Source organism: Ostrea edulis, chromosome 1, assembly GCF_947568905.1.
Source record: "Ostrea edulis chromosome 1, xbOstEdul1.1, whole genome shotgun sequence".
NCBI lineage: Eukaryota > Metazoa > Mollusca > Bivalvia > Ostreida > Ostreidae > Ostrea > Ostrea edulis.
In genome coordinates, this window is record NC_079164.1 from 59,592,097 (window position 1) to 59,617,432 (window position 25,336).

General features: G+C 34.7%; 1 protein-coding gene across 1 annotated transcript in view; it reads left to right on the top strand.

Moving 5' to 3' along the window:
- The window catches only part of LOC125649479 (ion channel TACAN-like), a 72,972-nt gene extending 49,092 nt beyond the window's left edge, over positions 1-23,880 (top strand). The window contains exons 9-12 of the mRNA XM_048877053.2: positions 4,797-4,889; positions 6,348-6,412; positions 11,944-12,012; positions 20,140-23,880. Coding sequence (XP_048733010.1) covers positions 4,797-4,889; positions 6,348-6,412; positions 11,944-12,012; positions 20,140-20,298 — 386 coding nt within the window. The 3' untranslated portion in view covers positions 20,299-23,880. The remainder of the gene's footprint in view (positions 1-4,796; positions 4,890-6,347; positions 6,413-11,943; positions 12,013-20,139) is intronic.
- Positions 23,881-25,336: the final 1,456 nt, after the last annotated feature.

Here is a 25,336-nt window from a genome sequence, read left to right on the forward strand (position 1 = left end):
GGCTTTCATATTTTGTATATAGATTCTTTATGGCAAGACCTTGTTATACTTTGATGTTTGACCTTGTGAGAAGTTTGACCTACTTTTAGTGAAAATCTGAGCTATTCATTATCTACTGAACTATGTAAGATAGAGCTTCCATGTTTTGTATATACATTTCTTATAGCAAGGCCTTTCATATCATACCATCATCTATGACCTTGTGACCTTACATGGTCTTATCTAGAACAGCGGTTATGAGGCATCTCTGTGTTATGTGAATTCATTTTTATATGTCAGTCTTTAGAGGGGATATATGGTACAGCAATGTCTGTACGTCCGTCTGTCCATTAGGGGTTTTCTGTTTCTAATTTCATTTCTCTGTCACATGTCAAGCTGAAATTTGCTATGTAGCTTCTTTGTTGATCACTCTAGATCATCTTGCAATTTTGATCCATTTCGACATCTCTTGCAAGAGTTTTGCCCCTTTGTTTGAAAATAATTGTTATATGGAGGGTACATAATTTGTCCGCCCTACTCCTCCCACAATTTTCAGGTGAGCACTATCTTGTTTTACTGAGTGTTTGTAAAGGTATTGAAGATGTGCGTGTGGCAAGGATTTTGATTTTCTTCAATTTTTGAGAAAATTACAGGTTGAACTTTAAGTCCGTTTTGAGGAAATATTACAAAGAGAGTGCATGATTTGTTCGGTGAACTCCTCCCACAGTTTTCAAGTGAGAACCTTCTTAGTATGTCTCCCCTCTTTCAGGGGGAGACATTGCTTTTCTACTTTCCGTCTGTCTGTCTGTCTGTCACTAAATCTTGTGAACACTTCTCCTCCTATATGGCTTATCAGATAGACATGAACTTTGTACAGTGCATCATTGCTATTTGTAGATGTGCATATTGTAGGGACAGGAGGATTCAATTATTTTCCTAAAAGTTATAATGGATCTAAGAGGGATGGAGGATGTAAAATAGTTTGTGAACACTTCTCCTATATGGCTTATCAGAGATTTGAAACTTTGTATAATGCTTCATTCTATTAGCCAATTGTAGATGTGCATATATATTTGTGGGACGGGAGGATCCAATTATTTTCGGAAAAGTTAAAGAAGATCTAAGAGGGGTGGAGGATGTTAAAATAGCTTGTGAACGCTTCTCCTTTTATATGGCATATCCAATAGACTTTAAATTTTGTACAATACTTTATTGCCATTTGCAAATGTGCATATTGTAGGGACAGGGGGATCCAATTGTTTTCCTTAAAATTATAGTGGATCTGAGGGGTGGAGGGTGTAAAATAGTTTTTGAACACTTCTCCTATGTGGCTCATCGGAGTTCATAATGTCTTTGTTCCTGCTCATGCTTTCTCCTCCATACCATACAGTACATTAAGGTCAGGAGGTTTCATTTGGAGCACTTCCAATTTGGGGAGCTGGGGAGACATTTGTTTTTCATAAAAACAATCTCTAGTTACATAGAGAGTACATGATTTGTCTGTTTTTTCTTCTACAGTTTTGTAGTGAGGACCTTCTTATTTTAAAAAGTATTTGTATGGGTATGGAAGATGTGCATGTGGCAAGGATTTTGATGTTTCTTCAACTTTTGAGAAAATTACAGGTTGTTGAACTTTGTCCGTTTTAAGGAAATATTGCAGAGTACATGATTTGTCTTTTATTTTTGCTTCCACGGTTTTCAAGTGCGGACCTTCCTATTTTACAGAGTATTTGTAGGGTATGGAAGATGTTCAAGTGGCAAGGATTTTGATTTTCTTCATTTTTAGGTCACCTGAGTAAACTCAGGTGACCTATTGCAATTGGTTGTCATCCGTAGTCGTGCATTAACAATTGAACATTTTTAACTTCTTGATAACTACCTGTTCAATTGTTTTCAAATTTGGTATGAAGCATCTTTAGGACAAGGGGGACATAAATTGTAAATATCAGGACTTCTGCACCCCGGGGTGCCTAGGGCCGGGGGAAAAAATGCCCAAAATTGACCAATTTTAAAAAATCTTCTTCTCAAGAACCACACACATGTAAGAAAAACTAAATGCATAGTGATGTAAAGTGGGAAGGCCTCTACCAAAATTGTAAATTTCATGATCCCCAGGTAGGGGTTCTGAACCCAGGGTGGGGTCAAATATAGTATATAGTGTTTATGTATAAAACACTTAGATACATGCATGTACCATCTCCTTTAGTGCTATTGATACTAAATTGAAACTAAATTGATATATAAAGAGCAGGTAGTCCTTTACTGAAATTGTAAATTTGATGATCCCAGGGGTAGGGGTTGTGGTAATAGGGTGGGGCCAAAATCATCTGTTATTAAATGTGTGAATAGAAATTTTTAACTTCTTCTTGATAACTATCTTTCCAATTCTTTTCAAATTTGGTATGAAGCTTCTTTTGGAACAAGGGGGACATGAATTGTAAATTTCAGGATTCCTGCACCCCTGGGGCCTTAGGGAGGGCAGAAACTGCCAAAAATTGACTAATTTTCAAAAATCTTGTTCTCTAGAACCACTCATGTGTAAGAAAAACTAAATGCATAGTCATGTAGAGCAGGAAGGCCCCTACCAAAATTGTAAATTGCATAACCTTCGGGGTAGGGGTTCTGACCCCAGGGCTGGGACAAACTTAGTATATAATGCTTATGTGTAAAACACTCAAATAACATCTTCTTTAGTGCTATTGATACTGAATTGAAATTAAATGAATATTCAAAAAAGAGCAGGTAGTCCTTTACCAAAATTGTAAATTTGATGATCCCCGGCGTAGGGGTTCTGACCCCAGGGTGGGGCCAAACTAAGTATTTATTATTTATGTGTAAGTTTGCTGATACTGTATAAAATCTAAATGCATAATTAGGAATAACAGAAAAGGATGTACCAAAATGGTGAATTTCACAACCAAAGGTTTTGACTCTAGGATGGGTCCAAATTAGTCATATCTTTTAATGTTAATACACCTATTATATTATGTAAAGCCTTTCATAAGTGTCCGCACTTTTGAGGGCATTGAAGTTTTAAGAGCACATTTTGTTTTATACTGTTGCTGAACATTAGAATTTAGCTTAGATATTCAGAACAGGAAATTTTTTCTAGATTTCATATCCCTTGGAGTATAGTGATACTTTTTCACTAATACTCAGGTGACCGATAAGGCCTGTGGGCCTCTTGTTTAAGAAAATTACAGGTTGTTAAACTCGTTTTGAGGAAAAATTATATTAGATAAAGGACATGGTTTGTCCTGATATTTCCTCTCACAGTTTAAAACTTAGGATATATGTAAATAATTTGAAGATGTGCATAGTGCAAAGATTTTGATTCTCAATTTTTTTTTAATATTCTTTGACGTTTTGAATATGTACAAGTTGTTGAACTTGGTCAAATTTGGGGAAATATTTTACTCAAAACTCTTGATTTGTCAGTGTACCATCTGTCACTGTTTTAAGCTTAGACCCTTTATTCATACAATGCAAAGAAAGTCTGTCACAGCCTGATGATTGCTGATATTACTTGAAACAAAGTTATGCAAATTATGTAAGCATTTTCGTGGGCGTATTATTATACCTCCCGCAAACAAAGTTGGGGGGGGGGGGGGTGTATTTTAAATCACCATGTCCGTCTGTAGACATGATTTTGTCCGTGCATGTTCTAAGAAACTAGTACATGGATTTTTCTGAAAATTTGTACACTTATTACTCACCTTATGAAGATGTGCACCTGTTATTTTCATATTGTTTGGGCAATTTTTCTTTGAGATTTGATATAAACATTGTAAATACATTGTTCTTAGACTGAAGTTATGCATTTCTTATTTTAGATTCGAATATTTAAAGTATTAGAAAGTTAAATGCTAATTTCTATTTTGTTTAAGAATATTGTTGTTTGAGAATATTTCAAAAACATATTGAAAGGTTTTAATCAGACCTTTCACATACATTTTTATGCCCCCGAGATCGAAGATCAGGGGGCATATTATTTTTGTCCTGTCTGTCATTCTGTAATTCAGTCATTCTGTCTGAAACTTTAACCTTGCTAATAACTTTTGAACAGTAAGTGATAGAGCTTTGATATTTCATATAAGTATTCCTTGTGAGAAGACCTTTCCGTGGGTACCAACATTATTGACCCAGTGACCTTGACCTTGGAGTTAAATCTCCTTTTAGAAAATTTTAACCTTGCTTATAACTTTTTAACGGTAAGTGATAGAGCTTTGATATTTCATATGAATATTCCTTGTGACAAGACATTTCCGTTGGTACTAAACCTTTTGACCTTGACATTTGACCTACTTTTAATTTTGTTTACATAGGTCATAATTTCTAAATGGTAAATATTAGAGCTTTCATATTGTACATGTCAGAGCATTTCTTGTGACAAGATCTTTCTACTGGTACCAAGATATTTGTCCTTTTGACCTTGGCCGTCTTTGGAATTAGCCATTATGGGGGCATTTGTGTTTCACAAACACATCTTGTTTATCATAAAAGTGAAATAACATTTATGTGCCTTACATTTTGATTTATAGTGAATTTATGAATATTTCCGTTTTCAATATACATGTATAAATTTTCTGTTGAGGTGGAGGATCAGTGGGTGGGTCATACTCTAGCAATTTTTAAACCATGTACCAAATTAAGAGAAATTATATTAACTATTAAATTCTCTAAAAATCCTATTTATTGGTATAGTGTTTATATTGAGCATGTCCCTTAAGTTTGAGGGAAATGGGACCCAAAATTGGTCAAAAACTATTTAAGAGCCCTGCAACTTGTTCTTATGTTTCATTGTTTTGTTGTTTCAGGTTTTCTTTACATAGTTCAATTCTTCTACCAGAAGGGGGCGCTGTATCGACTGAGATCCCTCGGTCAGCGACATGAGATGGACATCACTGTTGGTAAGCAATGTTAGACAGTTCAAACTCTTGTCTTGTAAAATCCCCGTGCCTTACCTATTGTTCTAGTATATTTCACTTGCCATTCCAAATTATTGCAATGAAACAAGTCCAAATTGTTCAAAATTTTAAAAACTTTTTAGGTCACCTGAGTATTTTTAAAAGAAAGATATGTTCTTAAAACTTATACATGATTGTGCTTTTGTTGAATATTAGTATTCGAATTAGGAATTTTTTTCTAGAATTCATAGGCCTTGGGACTAGTGATACTTATAGCTAATACTCAGGTGACCGATAAGGCCTGTGGGCCTCCAGTTTTTAGCTCACCTAAGTTGAAAGCTCAAGTGAGCTATTCTGATCTCCTGTTGTACGTCGTCTGTCCATCTGTCTGTAAACTTTTTACATTTTCGACTTCTTCTCCAGAACCACTGGGCCAATTTCAACCAAACTTGGCCAAAAGCATCCTTGGTGAAGGGCTTTCAAGTTTGTTCAAATGAAGGGCCATGCCCCCTTCAAAGGGGAGATAATCACAAAAATGCAAAAATAGGGTGGGGTCATTTAAAAATCTTCTCAAGAACCACTGGGTCAGAAGAGCTGTAATTTACATGAAAGAACTTGACATAGTGGAGATTCAAGTTCGTTAAAATCTTGACCCCAGAGGTTAGGTAGGGGTCACAATAGAGGATCAAAGTTTTACATACAAATATATAGGGAAAATCTTTAAAAATCTTCTTCTCAAGAACCACTGAGCCAGAAAAGCTGAGATATACATGAAAGCTTCCTGACACAGTGTAGATTCAAGTTTCTTAAAATGATGGCCTCTTGGGGTAGGGTGGGGCTACAATAGGGTATCAAAGTTTTACATGAATATACATAGGGAAAATCTTTAAAAATGTTCTTCTCAAGAACCACTGGGCCAGGAAAATACAAATTTACATGAAAGTTTCCTGACATTGTGCAGATTCAAGTTTGTTATAATCATGGCCCCTGGGGGTAGGATGGGGCCACAATAGGGGATCAAAATTTAAATACAAATATAAAGGGAAATCTTAAAAAATCTTCTTCTCAAGAACCACTGGGCTAGGAAAGTACAAATTACATGAAAGCTTCCTGACATAGTGGAGATTTAAGTTTGGTAAGTTCATGGCCCCCAGGGGTAGGATGGGGCCACAATAGGGGATCAAAGTTTTACATACTAATATATAGAAAAAAAATCTTTAAAAATCTTCTTCTTGAGAACCAATTGGCCACAAAAGTTTATATTTACTTGAAAGCTTCCTGACATAGTGCAGATTCAAGTTAATAAAATTCATGACCCCGGGGGTAAGTTGGGGCCACAATGGGGATCAAAGTTTTACATGCGTATATGTAGGGAAATCTTTAAGGTGACTCAGGTGAGCGATGTGGCCCATGGGTCTCTTGTTATAGAGGGTTTCGTGATTTACCTATTGTTTTTTGTAGAGGGCTTCATGTCATGGATGTGGAAGGGGATCTCATTCTTACTGCCATTATTGTTTGCTGGTTACGTAAGTTTTAAGTTGATATTAAGTCTTAGTCAACACCAAGTTTGTAGACATGCAATTTGAAAGCTGAGCTAACAATAAAATTGCTGTTTGATTGCTGGTAAATCAGTGGTCTGTTGGTTTGGAGTTCGGATGAGATCGAATTGTGATGTTATATACACAAGAAGAGATATTTGCAATTAAGCAATATTGTACAAATAAGCAAAGTTACAGAAATTGTTTTGAGAACTTTCATTGTTCACAGATTCATATCCTATAATACTGTGCATTAATAAATGCATCATAGTCTCTTGAATGAAATGATATAAGCAGTATGACTAACTTCCACTGCATTGTTGTCAAATCTTCAGAGGGGGGATTCAGGGGTGGATTTAATGAAGTAAACATAGTAAGCACATGACTCTGTATAACATTAATATTTGTTTCCAACTGATTTTTTTCTTATTTGTCAATTTTTCATTTTTCTTAGTTTATGCTTCTTTTATTTAACAATGAATTATTTTACAGTACTTGTTTTTATTATACCCCCCGCAACAAGTTGTGGGGGGGTATACTGGAATCGGGTTGTCCGTCTGTCTGTCCGTCCATCCGTCCGTCCGTCCGTCTGTAGACGCAATGGTTTCCGGGCTCTAAAGCATTATCCTTTCCACCTACCGTCACCACATCATATATATAGACTACCCATGGGATGAAGATGTTCCCTATCGATTTTGGGGTCAAAGGTCAAGCGCACTGGACATCGAAGTAGCAATATGGTTTCCGGGCTCTAAAGCGTTATCCTTTCCACCTACAGTCACCATATCATACATATGGACTACCCATGGGATGAAGATGTTCCCTATTGATTTTGGGGTCAAAAGGTCAAAGGTCAAGCACACTGGACATTGAAGTAGCAATATGGTTTCCGGGCTCTAAAGCGTTATCCTTTCCACCTACAGTCACCATATCATACATATGGACTACCCATGGGATGAAGATGTTCCCTATTGATTTTGGGGTCAAAAGGTCAAAGGTCAAGCACACTGGACATCGAAGTAACAATATGGTTTCCGGGCTCTAAAGCATTATCCTTTCCACCTACAGTCACCATATCATACATATGGACTACCCATGGGATGAAGATGTTCCCTATCGATTTTGGGGTCCAAAGGTCAAGCGCACTGGACATCGAAGTAGCAATATGGTTCAGTTTGTCATGCCATTTGTTTTTTACACTCAGAAAAGAGGTAGTTTATACCTATTACCAACACCCTTTGGGAGATTGGGGTAAGCGGGGGGTATTCTTAGTGAGCATTGCTCACAGTACCTCTTGTTTTTAGCTCACGTGAGCTGAAAGCTTAAGTGAGCTATTCTGATCACCCAATAATAGTCTGTCTCTCACAACAGCCTTCGCGTCAAGCATAACACAAAAATTTCTATTTACAATTTTCATCAAAGATAAAATGATGTATAATATATACAATATTTTACATAGAAAAAATGAATTCAATTGTCCAAGATAGCTTCGCATCCAGAAGAAGTAGATACATTGGTGTACTGGCAGCTATGTCCATACCCTTTTTATGACAGCTAGCTAGACTCCGTCAACTGGCTTTAGGTGGGTCTCCTTGTAATTGCCATGACACACCATTTCCATGTTAAATGATGATTTGGAACACGGGATAGGAGCCTTTATAATTAAGATTAAAAAAACCATATTTTGAATAACTTAAAAAAAGTCGCATTAGATCCTGACAGAATTCAACCATTAGATCCTGACAGAATTCAACCACTTTGGCAATAAGGGTTCACCATAAGAAAACAAAACCACTAAGCATATCAAACACTTATTTAACATCATTAAGAGTATTGCACATCTTTACAAACATGGTTATAACTACTGCCAATGTGACACCGTAAATTACATGACAAAACACATTACAATGTTCTATGCATATTTATATCCCTGTACATAACGCTATACAAAAGCGTACGTGGCTCAAAAACCCGTGCATTATACAGTACCCGCAACGTTATTCTTGACATGATAAACGATAGACCACGATACACGCACGATAGGATAGGATACACGCACGATACGATAGGATACACGATAAACCTGATAAACACAAAACCAGATAAACGATCTTCACGATAGACCTGATGAACGCAAAACACTATAAACGATCTTCACGATAAATGGAAAACCTGATAGAAATGTTGTAAATTTAGAAGCAATTTAGAACGAAATTTTGATACCGATAACATAATTACTTTATGTTGATAATAATACTGAAGGATTTCAATATTCATTAAACACCTAAAATGTATAATTTCTTTAATACACGGTCGTACTTTAAAAAAAATAAATTTTTAATTCATTTTTTACGCTATCACAGCTAAATGAAAAAATCAGAAAACTAAACTATGTATAGTTTTTCATTCATTATTTGATATCTATATGAATTTTCCCAGCCAATGATTCTAAAATTATATTGTCACCTAATGTTTGATATATAAATTACAAAGGGAATTAACTAAAGGTAATATAATGTAGTGATAGCATGCTTCAGTAGCTTTCTTATTCTAATGTATATTATATTGAATGTGAAAAAAACCCAAGTAATATTTTGTGTGTAGCGCGGAAGGGGTTATTGTGCATTCACCGGTCATTCAACAATTACAATTATTTTCATCATGACCGTTTTAAAAACAATCCACTGCTCTACACCACATCTTCATACGTTAGATATTTCTACACTATGAGTGATAATTGATTGTCATAAGTAATTGGCACATATATATTTGAATTGATATCTTAATAACAAAAAATAAACTATGGGGGAAAAAACCCCGGCTTTTTTTAAATTCACAATTTTAAACGCTTAAAATTTTTTAGGTTTGGTATGTAAAAAAAATCCAAAAAATCATCAAAACTGGCATCAATTTTCAGTATCTACCCATACGACTATTAATTGTTACATGTACAAGTAAAAAAAAAAAACCAACGACTTGCGTGCCCAGTTGAGCAGACTTTTGTGAGATGCAACACCATTGCACCCTTTTAAACCTTAATCTTCTAAATGTGTGAAATACAACGTCCCTGAAAATGTTTGCAGTCAAAACACGGGTGATACACAGACGTACACAAGTTCAGTTGTTGGTATATAAACAGAATACAGGTGGAAAAAATCGGAAGAAAAAGAGCCTTTATTAAAATATATGTAATAAACAATGTAATTTACTGATTTTTCCTTTCAAATCAATTAAAACTTCCTATTTCTCTGTTAGTGTTAATTACGAATAATTGTTTGTAGACAAACAAATGTTTATGAACTTCAGATGAAGGAGCTTTCAGATTTACTGTCCCCGGTTTGCTCGGCAAACCATTGCCTACTTTACATACTACTTAGAATGAAACTGTGATACATTTTTACCTTCTCTGGACAGAAAAATAGCCCTTCTTCAGTCTTAAAATCGACAGCTTTATGTTCTCTTTCAAATATACTGTCTTTTCTTGATTCCTAAAAATAGCTTCTTTAACAAAACGAATAAAGCTTTCGAAAAGTATTGTACTTTTTCATTAGATTTAATATACAACCCCGATAGTTTCTGAAGCTACACGATAAACGATTTTCATGATAAACGGAAAACCTGATACACGCAAAACACGATAGACCTGATAAACGCAAAACACGATAGAAAACGGAAAACCTGATAAATGCAAAACACAATACGATAGGATACACGCATGATACGATAGGATACACGCACGATAGAACACAATAGGAATGTCAAGAATAACATTGCGGGTACTGTATATCCCCGTACATAGCACTATACAAAGACATGCTTGAAAAACATCACCTCGTATAAACATACATAGAAGTGGCAATACATATAAACATCGAACTCCTAAACTCACAATAAATGATTAGAATGTACTCACTACATCAGATTTACAAAATCAACTTACCCCTAGTAGGACAAAAGGTTAGCCAAAACTTAACTACATGTACATCTTGACATCATAAAAAACGTGGCCAGCTCTGTCCAGGTCTGCAATTTGGCAGTTTATATGATAGTAAAAGACAATAGTCCAAACTGACCAATACCTGTGAAGGTTCTATTGGGGTACTCAACAGGTAAATAAAGAACAGCTTATTCAGCAAAAAAAATTATAAATATATATATATATATATATATGAGCACTAAAGTTCCAACCACACCCGATACCTCAAAGTGTCGGATCCATAACATGGATACAAGGTCACATACAAAAAATTATACAAAGCACTAAAATGACCAACGACACGTGTGTCATTGGTCATTTTAGTGCTTTATATATATATATATATATATATATATATATATATATATATAATTATATATATACAGTGATCCCCTGCTATATTGCCCCCGGTTATAATGCCACCCCCGCATATCGCCAAAAAGTTCAAAGTCCCGTTTTCCTCGTTATGTAAAACCCCATTATAATGTCATACCCTGCATACCGCCATCCGCCAACCTATTTACTGGTACCGATTTGGTCAATTTCCGTTATAATAACCCCCGCTAATTATCGCCAGTCAACGGTAGGAAAATTTCAGTGAGCAGGCTTAACCAATTATCCGCCATTAGTCCTCCAGGTGTCAAAGTTTGGAGCAGATAATAAGTAACTGTTACATAAACGATAATCATTTGAGTTCAAATATGCAGTATTGTTTTTGAAATCTGAGTATGGCGGATACACCGAAATCTAATAGCACATTGATGTAGTAGATAAAATTAGTTTGATTTCTTAAGACAGCTGTACACATACACACTCCTCCCCCGATATAATGCCACCCCCGTTATAATACCAAAATTGCTGAGGTACAAATGTTGGTGTTATAACGGGGGATCACTGTATATATATATATTGTAGGTTCTACATTGGGATTTTAACTCTGCCATAAAAATAATAAAAATGAAAATTAATTGTGACATCATCGTCCGTGTGTCTGTAAACTTCTTATCAGAACCACTGGCCCAATTTCATTCAAACTTGGTACACGTCACCCATGGGTGAAGGGGATTCAAGTTTGTTCAAATTAAGGGCCATGCCCCTTCAAAGGCGAGAGAATCAGAAAAATAGGGTGGGATCATATAAAAATCTTCTCAAGAACAACTGGCCAGAAAAGTTCAAATTTGCACGAAAACTTCCCTATTTAGATTAGATCCAAGTTTGTGTAATTCATGGTCCTTGGGTGTAGGATGGGGGCCACAATAGGTCAAATCTATGACCTTCTCACCTTGGTCTTATCCAGAATAGCAAGATCATGTTAGTCATATTGGTGTTGAGGCATCTCTGTGTTATGTGAATTCATATTCATTTATGTTGTGATCCTTTGGGGCTAGGTTGGGGCCACAATGTGGGGTCAAACAGCTGAACATTGGTAGGGACAAAATGACACAGGTGAGCAATGTGGCCCATGGGCCTCTTGTTTTGCAAATAATTTTGAACATTAGGTTTCCAAGTACATTTAAATCAACCATGAATTGTACATTTTCAGTTCTTCCAATTGTATAATGCATATGTGCTGTACAGATTATCACAGGACTCCCAGTGTAAGGAGTGGCAGGTAGGTCTAATACATTCCTTTTTCATTTGTATGAATGTAGACTCCTTCGTTCCTTCAAGTGTGGAATCTTTCTTTTGTGCCAATTTACAAGTGTAAACTCCTTCATTTGTTTGAGTATAGATTATTTGTAAGAGTGTAGACTCCTTCATAAGAGTGTAGAACCCTTCATTCATAAGAGTGTAGACTCCTTCATTCATAAGAGTGTAGACTCCTTCATAAGAGTGTAGACTCCTTCATTCATAAGAGTGTAGACTCCTTCATAAGAGTGTAGACTCCTTCATTCATAAGAGTGTAGACTCCTTCATTCATAAGAGTTTAGACTCCTTCATTCATAAGAGTTTAGAATCCTTCATTCATAACAGTGTAGACTCCTTCATTCATAAGAGTTTAGAATCCTTCATTCATAAGAGTGTAGACTCCTTCATTCATAAGAGTGTAGACTCCTTCATAAGAGTGTAGACTCCTTCATTCATAAGAGTGTAGACTCCTTCATAAGAGTGTAGACTCCTTCATTCATAAGAGTGTAGACTCCTTCATTCATAAGAGTTTAGAACCCTTCATTCATAAGAGTGTAGACTCCTTCATTCATAAAAGTGTAGACTCCTTCATAAGAGTGTAGACTCCTTCATTCATAACAGTGTAGACTCCTTCATAAGAGTGTAGACTCCTTCATTCATAAGAGTGTAGACTCCTTCATTCATAAGAGTTTAGAATCCTTCATTCATAAGAGTGTAGACTCCTTCATTCATAAGAGTGTAGACTCCTTCATTCATAAGAGTTTAGAATCCTTCATTCATAAGAGTGTAGACTCCTTCATTCATAAGAGTTTAGACTCCTTCATTCATAAGAGTGTAGACTCCTTCATTCATAAGAGTGTAGACTCCTTCATAAGAGTGTAGACTCCTTCATTCATAAGAGTGTAGAACCCTTCATTCATAAGAGTTTAGACTCCTTCATTCATAAGAGTGTAGACTCATTCATAAGAGTGTAGACTCCTTCATTCATAAGTGTGTAGACTCCTTCATAAGAGTGTAGACTCCTTCATTCATAAGAGTGTAGACTCCTTCATTCATAAGAGTGTAGACTCCTTCATTCATAAGAGTTTAGAATCCTTCATTCATAAGAGTGTAGACTCCTTCATTCATAAGAGTGTAGACTCCTTCATTCATAAGAGTTTAGACTCCTTCATTCATAAGAGTGTAGACTCCTTCATTCATAAGAGTTTAGACTCCTTCATTCATAAGAGTGTAGACTCCTTCATTCATAAGAGTTTAGACTCCTTCATTCATAAGAGTTTAGAATCCTTCATTCATAACAGTGTAGACTCCTTCATTCATAACAGTGTAGACTCCTTCATTCATAAGAGTGTAGACTCCTTCATAACAGTGTAGACTCCTTCATTCATAAGAGTGTAGACTCCTTCATTCATAAGAGTTTAGACTCCTTCATTCATAAGAGTTTAGAATCCTTCATTCATAACAGTGTAGACTCCTTCATTCATAAGAGTTTAGACTCCTTCATTCATAAGAGTTTAGACTCCTTCATTCATAACAGTGTAGACTCCTTCATTCATAAGAGTTTAGAATCCTTCATTCATAAGAGTTTAGACTCCTTCATTCATAAGAGTGTAGACTCCTTCATTCATAAGAGTTTAGACTCCTTCATTCATAAGAGTGTAGACTCCTTCATTCATAAGTGTGTAGAATCCTTCATTCATAAGAGTGTACACTTCTTCATTCGTGCTTACGCATATTATATGGTAAATTTATTACACCGGTGAAGTCAACAAAGAAGCATCCATTTGTTGTAACAGCTAAAATGTGTCCAGTTTGTTCTCAATCGGCAATCCTTGGATTATTCTGCAATGAGCACGCAACGACTTCTGAATAAAAAAATTTCCATCAAGAAAAAAATCATGGAAGCTCACAAATTTGTTGATTAATGACCATAAATATTCATGAAGTTGAGGATTTTTAAAATCATACAGCCACAGCATTTCACGTAGTGTAAACGGAGACAATAGGCGTGGCTTGCGACGATGCCTGACATAGTGCAGATTCAAGTTTGTTAAAATCATGGCAAGTGGGGCTAGGTAGGGGCAACAATTTACATGCGTATATGTAGGAAAAATCTTTGAAAATCTGAGCCACTGAGCCAGAAAAGTAGAAATTTATACAAAAGCTTCCTGACGTATTGCAGATTCAAGTTTGTTAAAATCATGACTCCTGAGGGTAGGATGGGGCCACGATAGGGGATCAAAGTTTTACATGCAAGTATATAAGAAAAATCTTGAAGAATCTTCTTATCAAGAACCACTGGGCTAGAAAAGTTCAAATTTACATGAAAGCTTCCTGACATAGAATAGATTGAAGTTCATGCAAATCATGGTTTCGGATGTTAGGATGGCCACAATAGGGGATCTAAGTTTTATATACTGATATATAGGAAAAATCTGTAAAAATATCTCTTAAACTATTTAAGCTAGGGCTTTCATATTTTGTATATACATTGTTTATGATAAGACCTTTCATGTGATACCATGGTGTATGATCTTGTGACCTTGACTTGGAAGTTTGACCTACTATTTATAGAAATCTGATCTATTCAACATGTCCTAACTGTTTAAGTTAGATCTTTCATATCTTGTATATATATTTCTTATGGATCAGTAACATGTTTTCTTTTGATGTTGTAACTTGTAAAAAAGAATATATTCTTGGATTTGTTGAGAATGAAATTAGTAACATTATTAATTACCACCTTAAATATTATATATATTGTTGTAGATGTCAGAACAAAACACTAGTGTTAAATAGCTTTAAGCTGACTTTGTCAAATGTATACAATATAGAATTGAAATTAGCTATGTTGAAATTGTTTTGAAAAAATGGAAGTTATTTGAGCAACTTAGAATACAGTGAATTTATGATGCTATTTGTATAAATATTGTCAAGCACACAATTTAGTAAATTATATGCAAAGACTGTCATTATATGACTGTCTCATACCTTTAAACCTTGGCCTACTTTTTGTATAAGGATTATGTAGTCAGAGTATTGTAACACTTTTTTTTTTTACTGTCCTGTCCTCTTTTCTTCTTTCTTTATCTGTGAGTGCTTGTTGTATACATATTGTTTTACCTATTAATTACCCCATATCCACTGGTTTAGGTTGGAATGTAGGGGTTTGTAAAAATCCTAACTCCATAAATGCCAATAAACAACATTTACTCAAAAATAATAATAATAATAATTAAATCCGCAACTATTTTAGGTGGGGCTTTCATATTTTGTATGTAGATTCTTTATGGCAATACCTTGTACACAATGGTGTTTGATCTTTTGACCTATATAATTTTAAAAACCCTGACCTATTCAATATCTCCTGAACTATTTAAGGTAGGGCTTTCATATTTTATATATAGATTCTTATGATAAGACCTTATTATTTCATTAAGTTTGACCTTGTGACCTTGACCTTGTAGTTGGACCTACTTTTTAAAATATCTGACCTATTCAATTTAAGGTAAATTTTGACCTTGGATAAATCTCTGATCTATTCAATATCTCCTGAACTATTTAAGGTATATCTTCCATATTTTGTATATAATTTCTTATGGCAATACCTTTATTTCATACTCTGACCTTGTGACTTTGAAATTCGACCTATTTTTAAGAAAAGACCTTGAGATATCATATTTGATATTGTGACCTTGACTTACTTTCTTAAAAACCTGACCTTATTAATATCTCCTGAACTAAGGTAATTTTTTCATATTTTCTATATAGATTCTATATGGCAAGACCTTGTTATGCTTTAGTGTTTGACCTTGTGACCATGACATGGAAGTTTGACGTACTTTTAATAAAAATCTGTCCTGTTCAACTTCTCCTAAAAAATCTTTCCTATTTAATATCTCCTGAATTATTCAAAATAGAGCTTTTATATTCTGTATATAGATTTCTTATGGCAAGGTCTCTCATATCATACCACGATCTATGACCTTGTGACTTTGGTCTTATCCAGAACAGCAAGATCATGTTAGTCATATATCTCTGTGTTATGTGAATTCATTTTCAGTTATGTTGTGATCCTCTGGGGTCACAATATGGGGTTAAATTTTTCATGGGAAAATGGGATTGATAAAAAAAATCTTTTAAAAATCACAACAGCTGAACAATGGCAGGGCCAAGGTGACTCAGGTGAGCAATGTGGCCCATTGGCCTATTGTTTAAGGGGTTCTGAAAATGCTTTTAAAGGCATTTCTAGCATGAAACTTAGTTTTATTGGGAACCCCTGACAACATGTCAATTTTTCAATGTTGTCCCATCTCAAGAAAGGTTGGACATATGTAATGGTAATTGAGGATGGTGAACTCAAAATTTAAAAAATGACAGAAATTTTCAAAATTGCCACCAAAAACATGTTAATTTTTCTATGATGTCCAATTTCAAAAAAAAAATTAGGAAGTAGGATGGCTAGTTGGTTGGTTTACCTCCCGTTGAGAATTTTTCACTTATATTGAGCGATTACCTGCTATAGGTGAAGTACAACAAATTTAGACCTATGCTTAGCACTCAGGGCCATGCAAGTCTGCTGTGACACAGGCCCTCCATTTATAAGGTCATATCTGAAAGACCTGTGATTCTTACTTCTAAATCGCAAGGGTTTAGTGAAGGAGCAATCATTACCTATGTATAAGTCTTTGGTTTGATGTAGTCGTGACATGAGTGAGACTCGAATTCATAACCTCCCAGTTACGAAGCGAATGCTCTACTACTGAGCTACCACGACTGGTTTGGGAAGTAAGGGTGGTTGAAGATGGCGCATAAAATTAAATTTTCACAATAGCCATGACAATTTTTCAATGTTGTCTGATCTCAGCAAAATTGGGTATGTAAGGGTAGTTAAAGGGAAAGGCAACCCTAATCACATTGTTGCCTTTATGAATAAAGTATTACTTACTGATATTGTAAATGACAATCTTTAACAACAAAAATCCTTGCTTAACAATTAAATCAATCTATCTTATATTTCAAATTAAGAGAGCGGCCATTGAAGTTTAATTTTTTATGTCACACGGTCGGTTCTGGTTTATATCATCAGCAGCACTGTAAACATGACAAGTCACGAACAGTTAAGTTTGGAGTCGTATAGATTTGAGCCCGTTCTTTCGCAAGAGGAATTCAAGAAAAGAAGACGTTCAGTCAAGTCGCAGACCAGGCAGATGGTACTCGTTTCTTCATACATGTAAAAGTCTCAAACCTCAACTTGTCATTACGCAAATGATGGATCCACAGTTTGCATAGTATTTTCTTTTCAAATAACCTTGTTGGGTCAGGAATTTCGGGGGGAAAACTTTTTTCACATCTCCCCTTTTCATTAGTGTAATTAACTGCTTGACAAGAAGGCATCCACCTATTTACAATGTAATCTTAAAATCTACCACATGCACATCTTTGATGATCTTAGAATCGCATCAAAACCGGAATAGACGGTGTGACGTCAAAATTATTGGTTTTTGTGGTCTTGAATACAAAAGAGTTCAGCTTCATGGCAGCCTCTATAGATGGCGGGAATTTCAATTTTTAACGTTTTAAAATTAGTACTGAGGCTTATCTAGGCCATGTACATCGTATCAACAGAATAATATGACAAATCTTTATCATATAATTAATCTTATCATTAATTATGTAAAAAAAAAATTGGGTTGCCTTTCCCTTTAAGGATGGGGGAAAATGGGTGAACTTGAAATTCTGAAAATGGCTACTGTTAATTTCAAAATGGTCACCAAATTTGTGTAGAATTTTCAACGTTTTCTGATCTCAACAAAATTTGGTACATTGTAAGTTAAAGATGGCACATAAAATGATAAACTTAATTTTATCAAATTGACCAAATTTTTAAATATGGATGCTGATAGCACATCAATTTTTCCAATGACCCTTTCTCAACAAAATTTGGTATGAGGATGGTGAATGAAATGGTGAGCTCAAAGTTTGAAATTGCCACTATTTTCAAAATGACCACCAGAAATGCATCAAATTTCTGAATAAAACTAATGTATGGGGGAACCCCTGCCCAATTTTTATGCCCTCGAGATCGAAGATCAGGGGGCATATTGTTTTTGTCCTGTCTGTCATTCTGTAACTTTAACCTTGCTAAAAACTTTTGAACGGTAAGTGCTAGAGCCTTGATATTTCACATAAGTATTCCTTGTGACAAGACCTTTTCGTGGGTACTAAACCTTGACCTTGGCATTTGACCTACTCTTTAAAAAATTGACCCTGTGACCTTGACCTACTTTTCGAAAACTTTAACCTTGCTAATAACTTTTGATCAGTAAATGCTAGAACTTTGATATTTCACATGAATATTCCTTGGACAAGACCTTTTTGTGGGTACCAAGATTTTTTTACCCTGTGACCTTGACCTTGGAGTTTGACCTACTTTTTGAAAACTTTAACCTTGCTAATAACTTTTGAACAGCAAGTGCTAGAGCTTTGATATTTCACATGAATATTCCTTGTGACAAGACCTTTCCGTGGGTACCAAAATGTTTGACCCTGTGACCTTGACCTTGGAGTTTGACCTACTTTTAAAAAATCTGACATTGGTCATAATTTCTAAATGGTAAATATTAGAGCTTTCATATAGCACCTGAGCATTTCTTGTGACAAGATCTTTCTACTGGTATCAAGATATTTGTCCTTGTGACATTGGCCATCTTTGGAATTGGCCATTATCGGGGGCATTTCTGTTTCACAAACGCATCTTGTTTTATTGGAAATGCTTTTTAAAGAATTTTACATGTCCTAGAGAATACAATCAAAGTTATTTAATGTCCATTTAGATAAATTATTATTTTTAGCTCACCTGAGCTGAAAGCTCAAGTGAGCTTTTCTGATCACCAGTTTTCCGTCCGTCCGTCTGTAAACTTTTTACATTTTCAACTTCTTCTCCAGAACCACTGGGACAATTATAACCAAACTTGGCCAAAGCATACTTGGGTGAAGGGCTTTCAAGTTCGTTCAAATGAAGGATCATACCCCCTTCAAAGGGGAGATAATCACAAAAATGCAAAAATAGGGTGGGGTCATTTAAAAATCTTCTCCTCAAGAACCACTGGGTCAGAAGAGCTGAAATTTACATGAAAGCTTCCTGACATAGTGCAGATTCAATTTTGTTAAAATCATGACCCCTGGGGGGTAGGATGGGGCTACAATAGGGGATGAAAGTTTTACATACAAATATATAGGGAAAATCTTTAAAAATCTTCTTCTCAAAAACTACTGGGCCAGGAAAGTGGAAATTTACATGAAAGCTTCCTAACATAATGCAGATTCAAGTTTGTTAAAATCATGGCCTCCAGAGGTAGGATGGGGCCACAATAGGGGATCAAATATGTACACAACTAATAAATAGAAAAAATTCTTTAAAACTTTTCTCCTTAAGAACCATTCAGCCAAAGAAGTTTACATTTGCACAAAAGGTTCCTGACATAGTACAGATTAAAGTTTGTAAAAATCATGGTCCCGGGTATAAGATGGGGCCACAGTAGGGGATAAAAAATTTACATACAAATATATAGGGAAAATCATTAAAAATCTTCTTCTGAAAAATCACTGGGCCAGAAAAGTTTACATTTACACTGAAAGCTTCCTGACATAGTCCAGATACAATTTTGAAAAAATCCTGGCCCACGGGAGTAGGTTGGAGCCACAATAGGGATAAAGTTTTGCTTGCGAATATATAGGAAAAATCTTGTAAGTATGAACCAAGGCGACTCAGGTGAGCAATGTGGCCCATGGGCCTCTTGTTTAAAAGGGGTTCAATTTTCATAATAGCTGTTTGAAATTTATCATTTCCAGTTAGTTTGATGTATAAAATAGTATGCCTCCATTAACTGAGGTTATTTCTTTGTTACACATATTACACTTGTGCTGAAAGGACTTCCTTTCATTTTAAGGGATCTCAGGGGAATTAACTCTCAGGGCAAGAGGAGTGCAAGTCTAAAAACTATAGGCAGTTTATTTTGAAGAAAGTGGATGTAAACAATTTTCTTTTAGGGGTAGGAATCGTTTGGGAGACTTTCCTGTTACAATTATTACTTGTTTGATTTTTCAGGTTTTGTTCCTGGCAATAATACATCTGATCCTGTCTGTGGGCAATATCACAACCACACTGAAAGTGGTCTTTGATAAACTGAAACCTGACATTTCATACAGAAGGCAGCAACTGAGAAACAAATACAGGTTCAATTCTAATCTGAAGAAAGACATGTAATCCAGGAATACATCACGGATGCTCTGGGGATCTGTTAACGATGCATTGTGGATAGATATAGATACATCATGGATACTCTAGGGATATGTTAACGATGCATTGTAGATAGATATAGATACATTATAGATAAATATGAATACAGTATGGTTAAATACAAATATATGGGTAAACATGAAAACTTATGAGTAAATAGGAATACAATATGGATAAATACAAATACATTATAAATAAAATAAGAATACATTATGGATGAATATGAATACATTATCATGATTATGGATAAGTACAAATACATTATGGATAGAATACAAACACATTTAATATGGATAAGTACAAATACATTATGGATAGAATACAAATACATTTAATATGGATAAGTACAAATACATTATGGATAGAATACAAATACATTTAATATGGATAAGTACAAATACATTATGGATAAATATGAATACATTATGGATAAGTACGTCAAATACATTATGGATAAGTACAAATACATTTATATGGATAAATATGAATACATTGTGGATAAAATAGAAATACATTATGGATAAGTACGAATACATTATTGGTAAATATGAATAACTTAAGGAAAAATATGAATACATTATGGATAAATATGAATACATTAGGGATATACATGTAGAAATAATTAGATTGTGGATAGACATGATTACAAATTATCAATAAATTTTGACTTAACATGTGTCCAATGTATTCTAATACACACATTTCCATTCTAAGAAATTTACGACTGTTTGACTTGCTGCAGTGTTTTAGCTGTATTTGATTAGTGCTAGTCATTGCCAGATTGCCTGGCTTCTGTCAAAAATTGTTTCTTTGTCATTTCATATCATTGAGAACACCATACAGTTTTATCAAGGCTTTGTTAAACAAAGGCATTTATTGAAGCTAAAGAGTTAGCCAGTGAAAAAAATAAATGGTATGCATTTATGATTTTTCGTTTTGATAATGAAGGAATTTTGACTAGAATGTGAATCAGTTAAAAATAATAGACCGGTAATGTTAAAGTGAATTTTTTCAGGTGTAGTAGAATTAGGATTCTGATACAAATATTCAGTAAGTATGCTTATTTATAAGGTAGGGGCGGGGGTGGAATCTATTGTCTCTATAATAAATCTTTTTTCTGGTCTATGCCTTTTAAAACTTTTTTTTATAAGATCAGTATTAAATTTTATATTGTGCCATGATAACAAGGACATAGACCACACACATATTATTAAGATTGCTACTCCTTAATGTTTAGATTAAAAAATACAACTCATCTAATCAGATCTTGAGATATGTCTTCTAACCAGATCTTGAGATATGTCTCTGATTTAACATCTCTAATTTTGAAATCTTGAATTAATAAATGATTATGAATGCATTATGATGTTGTGTAGAACTTAAGTGGTGTTTTTACATGCATGTAATGGAAATGAAATGATTATAATTCTATCCAATATCTAACCCCCGAGGTTAGAAGGTAGCAATGATATCCAATGTTATAAATCAGTAAAGGTCCTATCATACAGAGAACTCTAGCAAACCCAGGGAATTTTTTATTATTGCAAGTTTGTGAACTGTTAAACTACATTGATTATTGATAATAATACACTTCTTAATTAAACTAAAGGATTTTCACGCATCTATAACCTGTTTTATTATGTCTCCCAGAGGGGGGACATTGTTTTAGTGTGAATTCTTCTACTATTTCTTCTTCCGCTTCTCATTCAAAGTTTGTCCGGGCCATAACTTTTTTGTCTTTTGACGTACATGTAGGCTTTTGATATGTGGTATGCGGGTATACCATGATAAGACAATGTTTCACATACCATTTTTAAATGACCTTGACCTTTTATGCAAAGGTCAAATAATATATTTTTATGGGCATTTTTTTTGGTCCTGACCATAACTTTTTTGTCCTTTGACATAGGCCTTTGATATTTGGTATGTTGGTATACCATGATAAGGCAGTGTGTTGCTTGTCAACTTTGATATAAATGTCAAATAATATAATATTTGGGGGTTTTTTTGTGATCCTTTTACATAGGCCTTTGATGTTTGTTATGTGGGTATACCATGATAAGGCAATGTTTTGCTTGCTATTAGAATTTTTTGGGCATTTTTGTCTGGACACAACTTTTTTGTCTTTCGACATTTGGTATGTTGGTACACTGTAAGTTTAATTTACTATCATATGTTCGCAACAATGTTCCTGTGTTGAAGCACATTTACATACATTTAAATGTAGGTGACTGTTACAATGTATGTACCCTAACTCTTGATTTTTAACTTAAAAAATGATCCGTCCCATGGAAATCCAGGTTAGAATAGGTCCTCAGTACCCCTTGCTTGTCGTAAGAGGCAACTAAATGGGGCGGTCCTTCTGATGAGACCGTAATAACCGAGACCCCATAACACAGCAGGTGTGACATGATAAAAATCCCTCCCTGCTCAAAGGCCGTTATCGCTGAGCATAGGCCTAAATTTTGCATCCCTTTACCGGCAATGGTGACTTCTCCATATAAGTGAAAAATTCTTGAAAGGGACTTTAAACAATATACAATCAATCAACAATCAATCAAATATGATCCCTAAAAATGTTTTTTAAAAATTATGGAAAATGGAAGGGGGGGGGGGCATCAGTTTTAGTGTGCTAAAACAATTCTCCCTAGTTCATTTTAATTTAATTTCTGTAATCTCGATCATGATCTAATTAATATAAGGAACTGAAAGTTCCGTGATGGTTCATATTTACTAGAATTATTCGCCGTGATGGTTCATATTTACTAGAATTATTCACCGTGTTGATTCATATTTACTAGAATTATTCGCTGTGATGGTTCATATTTACTAGAATTATTCACCGTGATGGTTCATATTTACTAGAATTATTCATCAAATTTGTTTATTTTGGACACTTAAAAAATTTAGCATGTTGAGAAATTGTGATGTTAGACAGATCCCGATCCAGAGGATTACAAAACTTAGAGAGTGGCGAAGGGAGAGCGTATTTCTTCAATAAATCAAATAAAATGGGTTATACATGTAGATGGATGGAGATTTATTAGTTGATTATTATTTGCCTTAGATTAATAATCAATGTAGTCAAACAGCCACACGCTTGTGGTAATTAAAATTCCCAGGGTTCTCTGTGTGTTGGATCGGTAATTACATCCTCTGATACAAGTCAGTAATTAAAGTCAATGATTAACCCCTTAATAAGACCGTGTTGGATCCAAAATTATATTAAGTACATGTAAGTAAAATTACACCCGTGTTTGCAAGTCCGTAATTCTTGGCCAGGAGTCCATAACTCAAGGTCGGGAGTCCGTAATACTAGCTAAGGAGGCCGTAATTCTAGGTAAGGAGTCCGGAATTCTAGGTGAGGGGTCCGGAATTCTAGGTCAGGGGTCGCAGTTCGAGGTCTGTTGGTGCTATTGTAGCTATTATACTCGTTGTTATTCATGATTATGTGTTATTATTTGTTCTGTCAACTTTATAAATATATTTGAATTTTGCATAGGTGTTATACTTGATATTGAAATTGTTAATAAAACAATAATAAGATTCCAACTGGTTTTTCCATTTTTATGCCCCCGAGATCGAAGATCAGGGGGCATATTGTTTTTGTCCTGTCTGTCATTCTGTAATTGTCATTCTGTCTGAAACTTTAACCTTGCTAATAACTTTTGAACAGTAAGTGATAGAGCTTTGATATTTCACATGAGTGTACCTTGTGACAAGACCTTTCCGTGGGTACCAATATTTTTGACCATGTGACCTTGACCTTGGAGTATGACCTACTTTTTGAAAACTTTAACCTTGCTAATAATAGTAAGAGATAGAGCTTTGATATTTCACATGAGTATTCCTTGTGACAAAACCTTTTCGTGGGTACCAACATTATTGACCCTTGACCTTGGAGTTTGACCTACTTTTTGAAAACTTTAACCTTGCTAATAACTTTTGAACAGTAAGTGATAGAGCTTTGATATTTTACATGAGTATTCGGGTACCAATATTTTTGACCATGTGACCTTGACCTTGGAATTTGACCTACTTTTTGAAAACTTTAACCTTGCTAATAACTTTTGAACAGTAAGTGATAGAGCTTTGATATTTCACATGAGTGTTCCTTGTGACAAGACCTTTCCGTTGGTATTAAACCTTTTGACCTTGACATTTAACTTTTAATTTTTTTTTACATTGATCATAACTTCTAAATGGTAAATATTAGAGCTTTCATATTATACATGAGCATTTCTTTTAACAAGATCTTTCTACTGGTACCAAGATATTTGCCCATGTGACCTTGGCCATCTTTGGAATTGGCCATTATCGGGGGGGGGGGGGGGGCATTTGTGTTTCACAAACACATCTTGTTTAATATTGGGAAACAACGTTAATGTGATGGGACTTTTCCCCAGTTCACAAAGACGCAAACCTAGCCATGGGTATTGTACGTACAAAAGACCAAATATACAAAATGCCTTTAAAGAGGTTCTCGCCTGACATTTGGAGTAATCTCAATTTTTTGGGAAGTGTATTTCTGATTTCTACATTGAAAAAGAATTCGGAAATTAAAAAGAAAAACTGGGGTTGCAATGCTTGTTATTGAGCTACAGTGTTCTGAACATGACCTTTTGCACTTAAAATCTATTCAATTAAACTTGATTTGTCTGTTGGTGTCAACACAACATAAACAACACAAATCAATCATTACATAAAATAGAAACATAATCATGTCTTCTAAAACTTGAGAGAGAAAAAAAGTTTAATACTAGTAATGGAAATAAATGACTTTTTTGCACTTGATATAGGACAATATTCATGATATCAAATTTGAAAGTTTAAAAGGACATATTAGGAGTAATGTCAATTTCCAATATTTCACATAATTTGGAAGGTCTTGTCTTGAAATTTAAAATGGAGCTTTTAAAAGGGGGGGGGGGGGCAAAATTTTTGTATTATTGGCGAAAATACTGAATATTTAAACAAAATTTCGAGTAAATTAATACTTTTATAA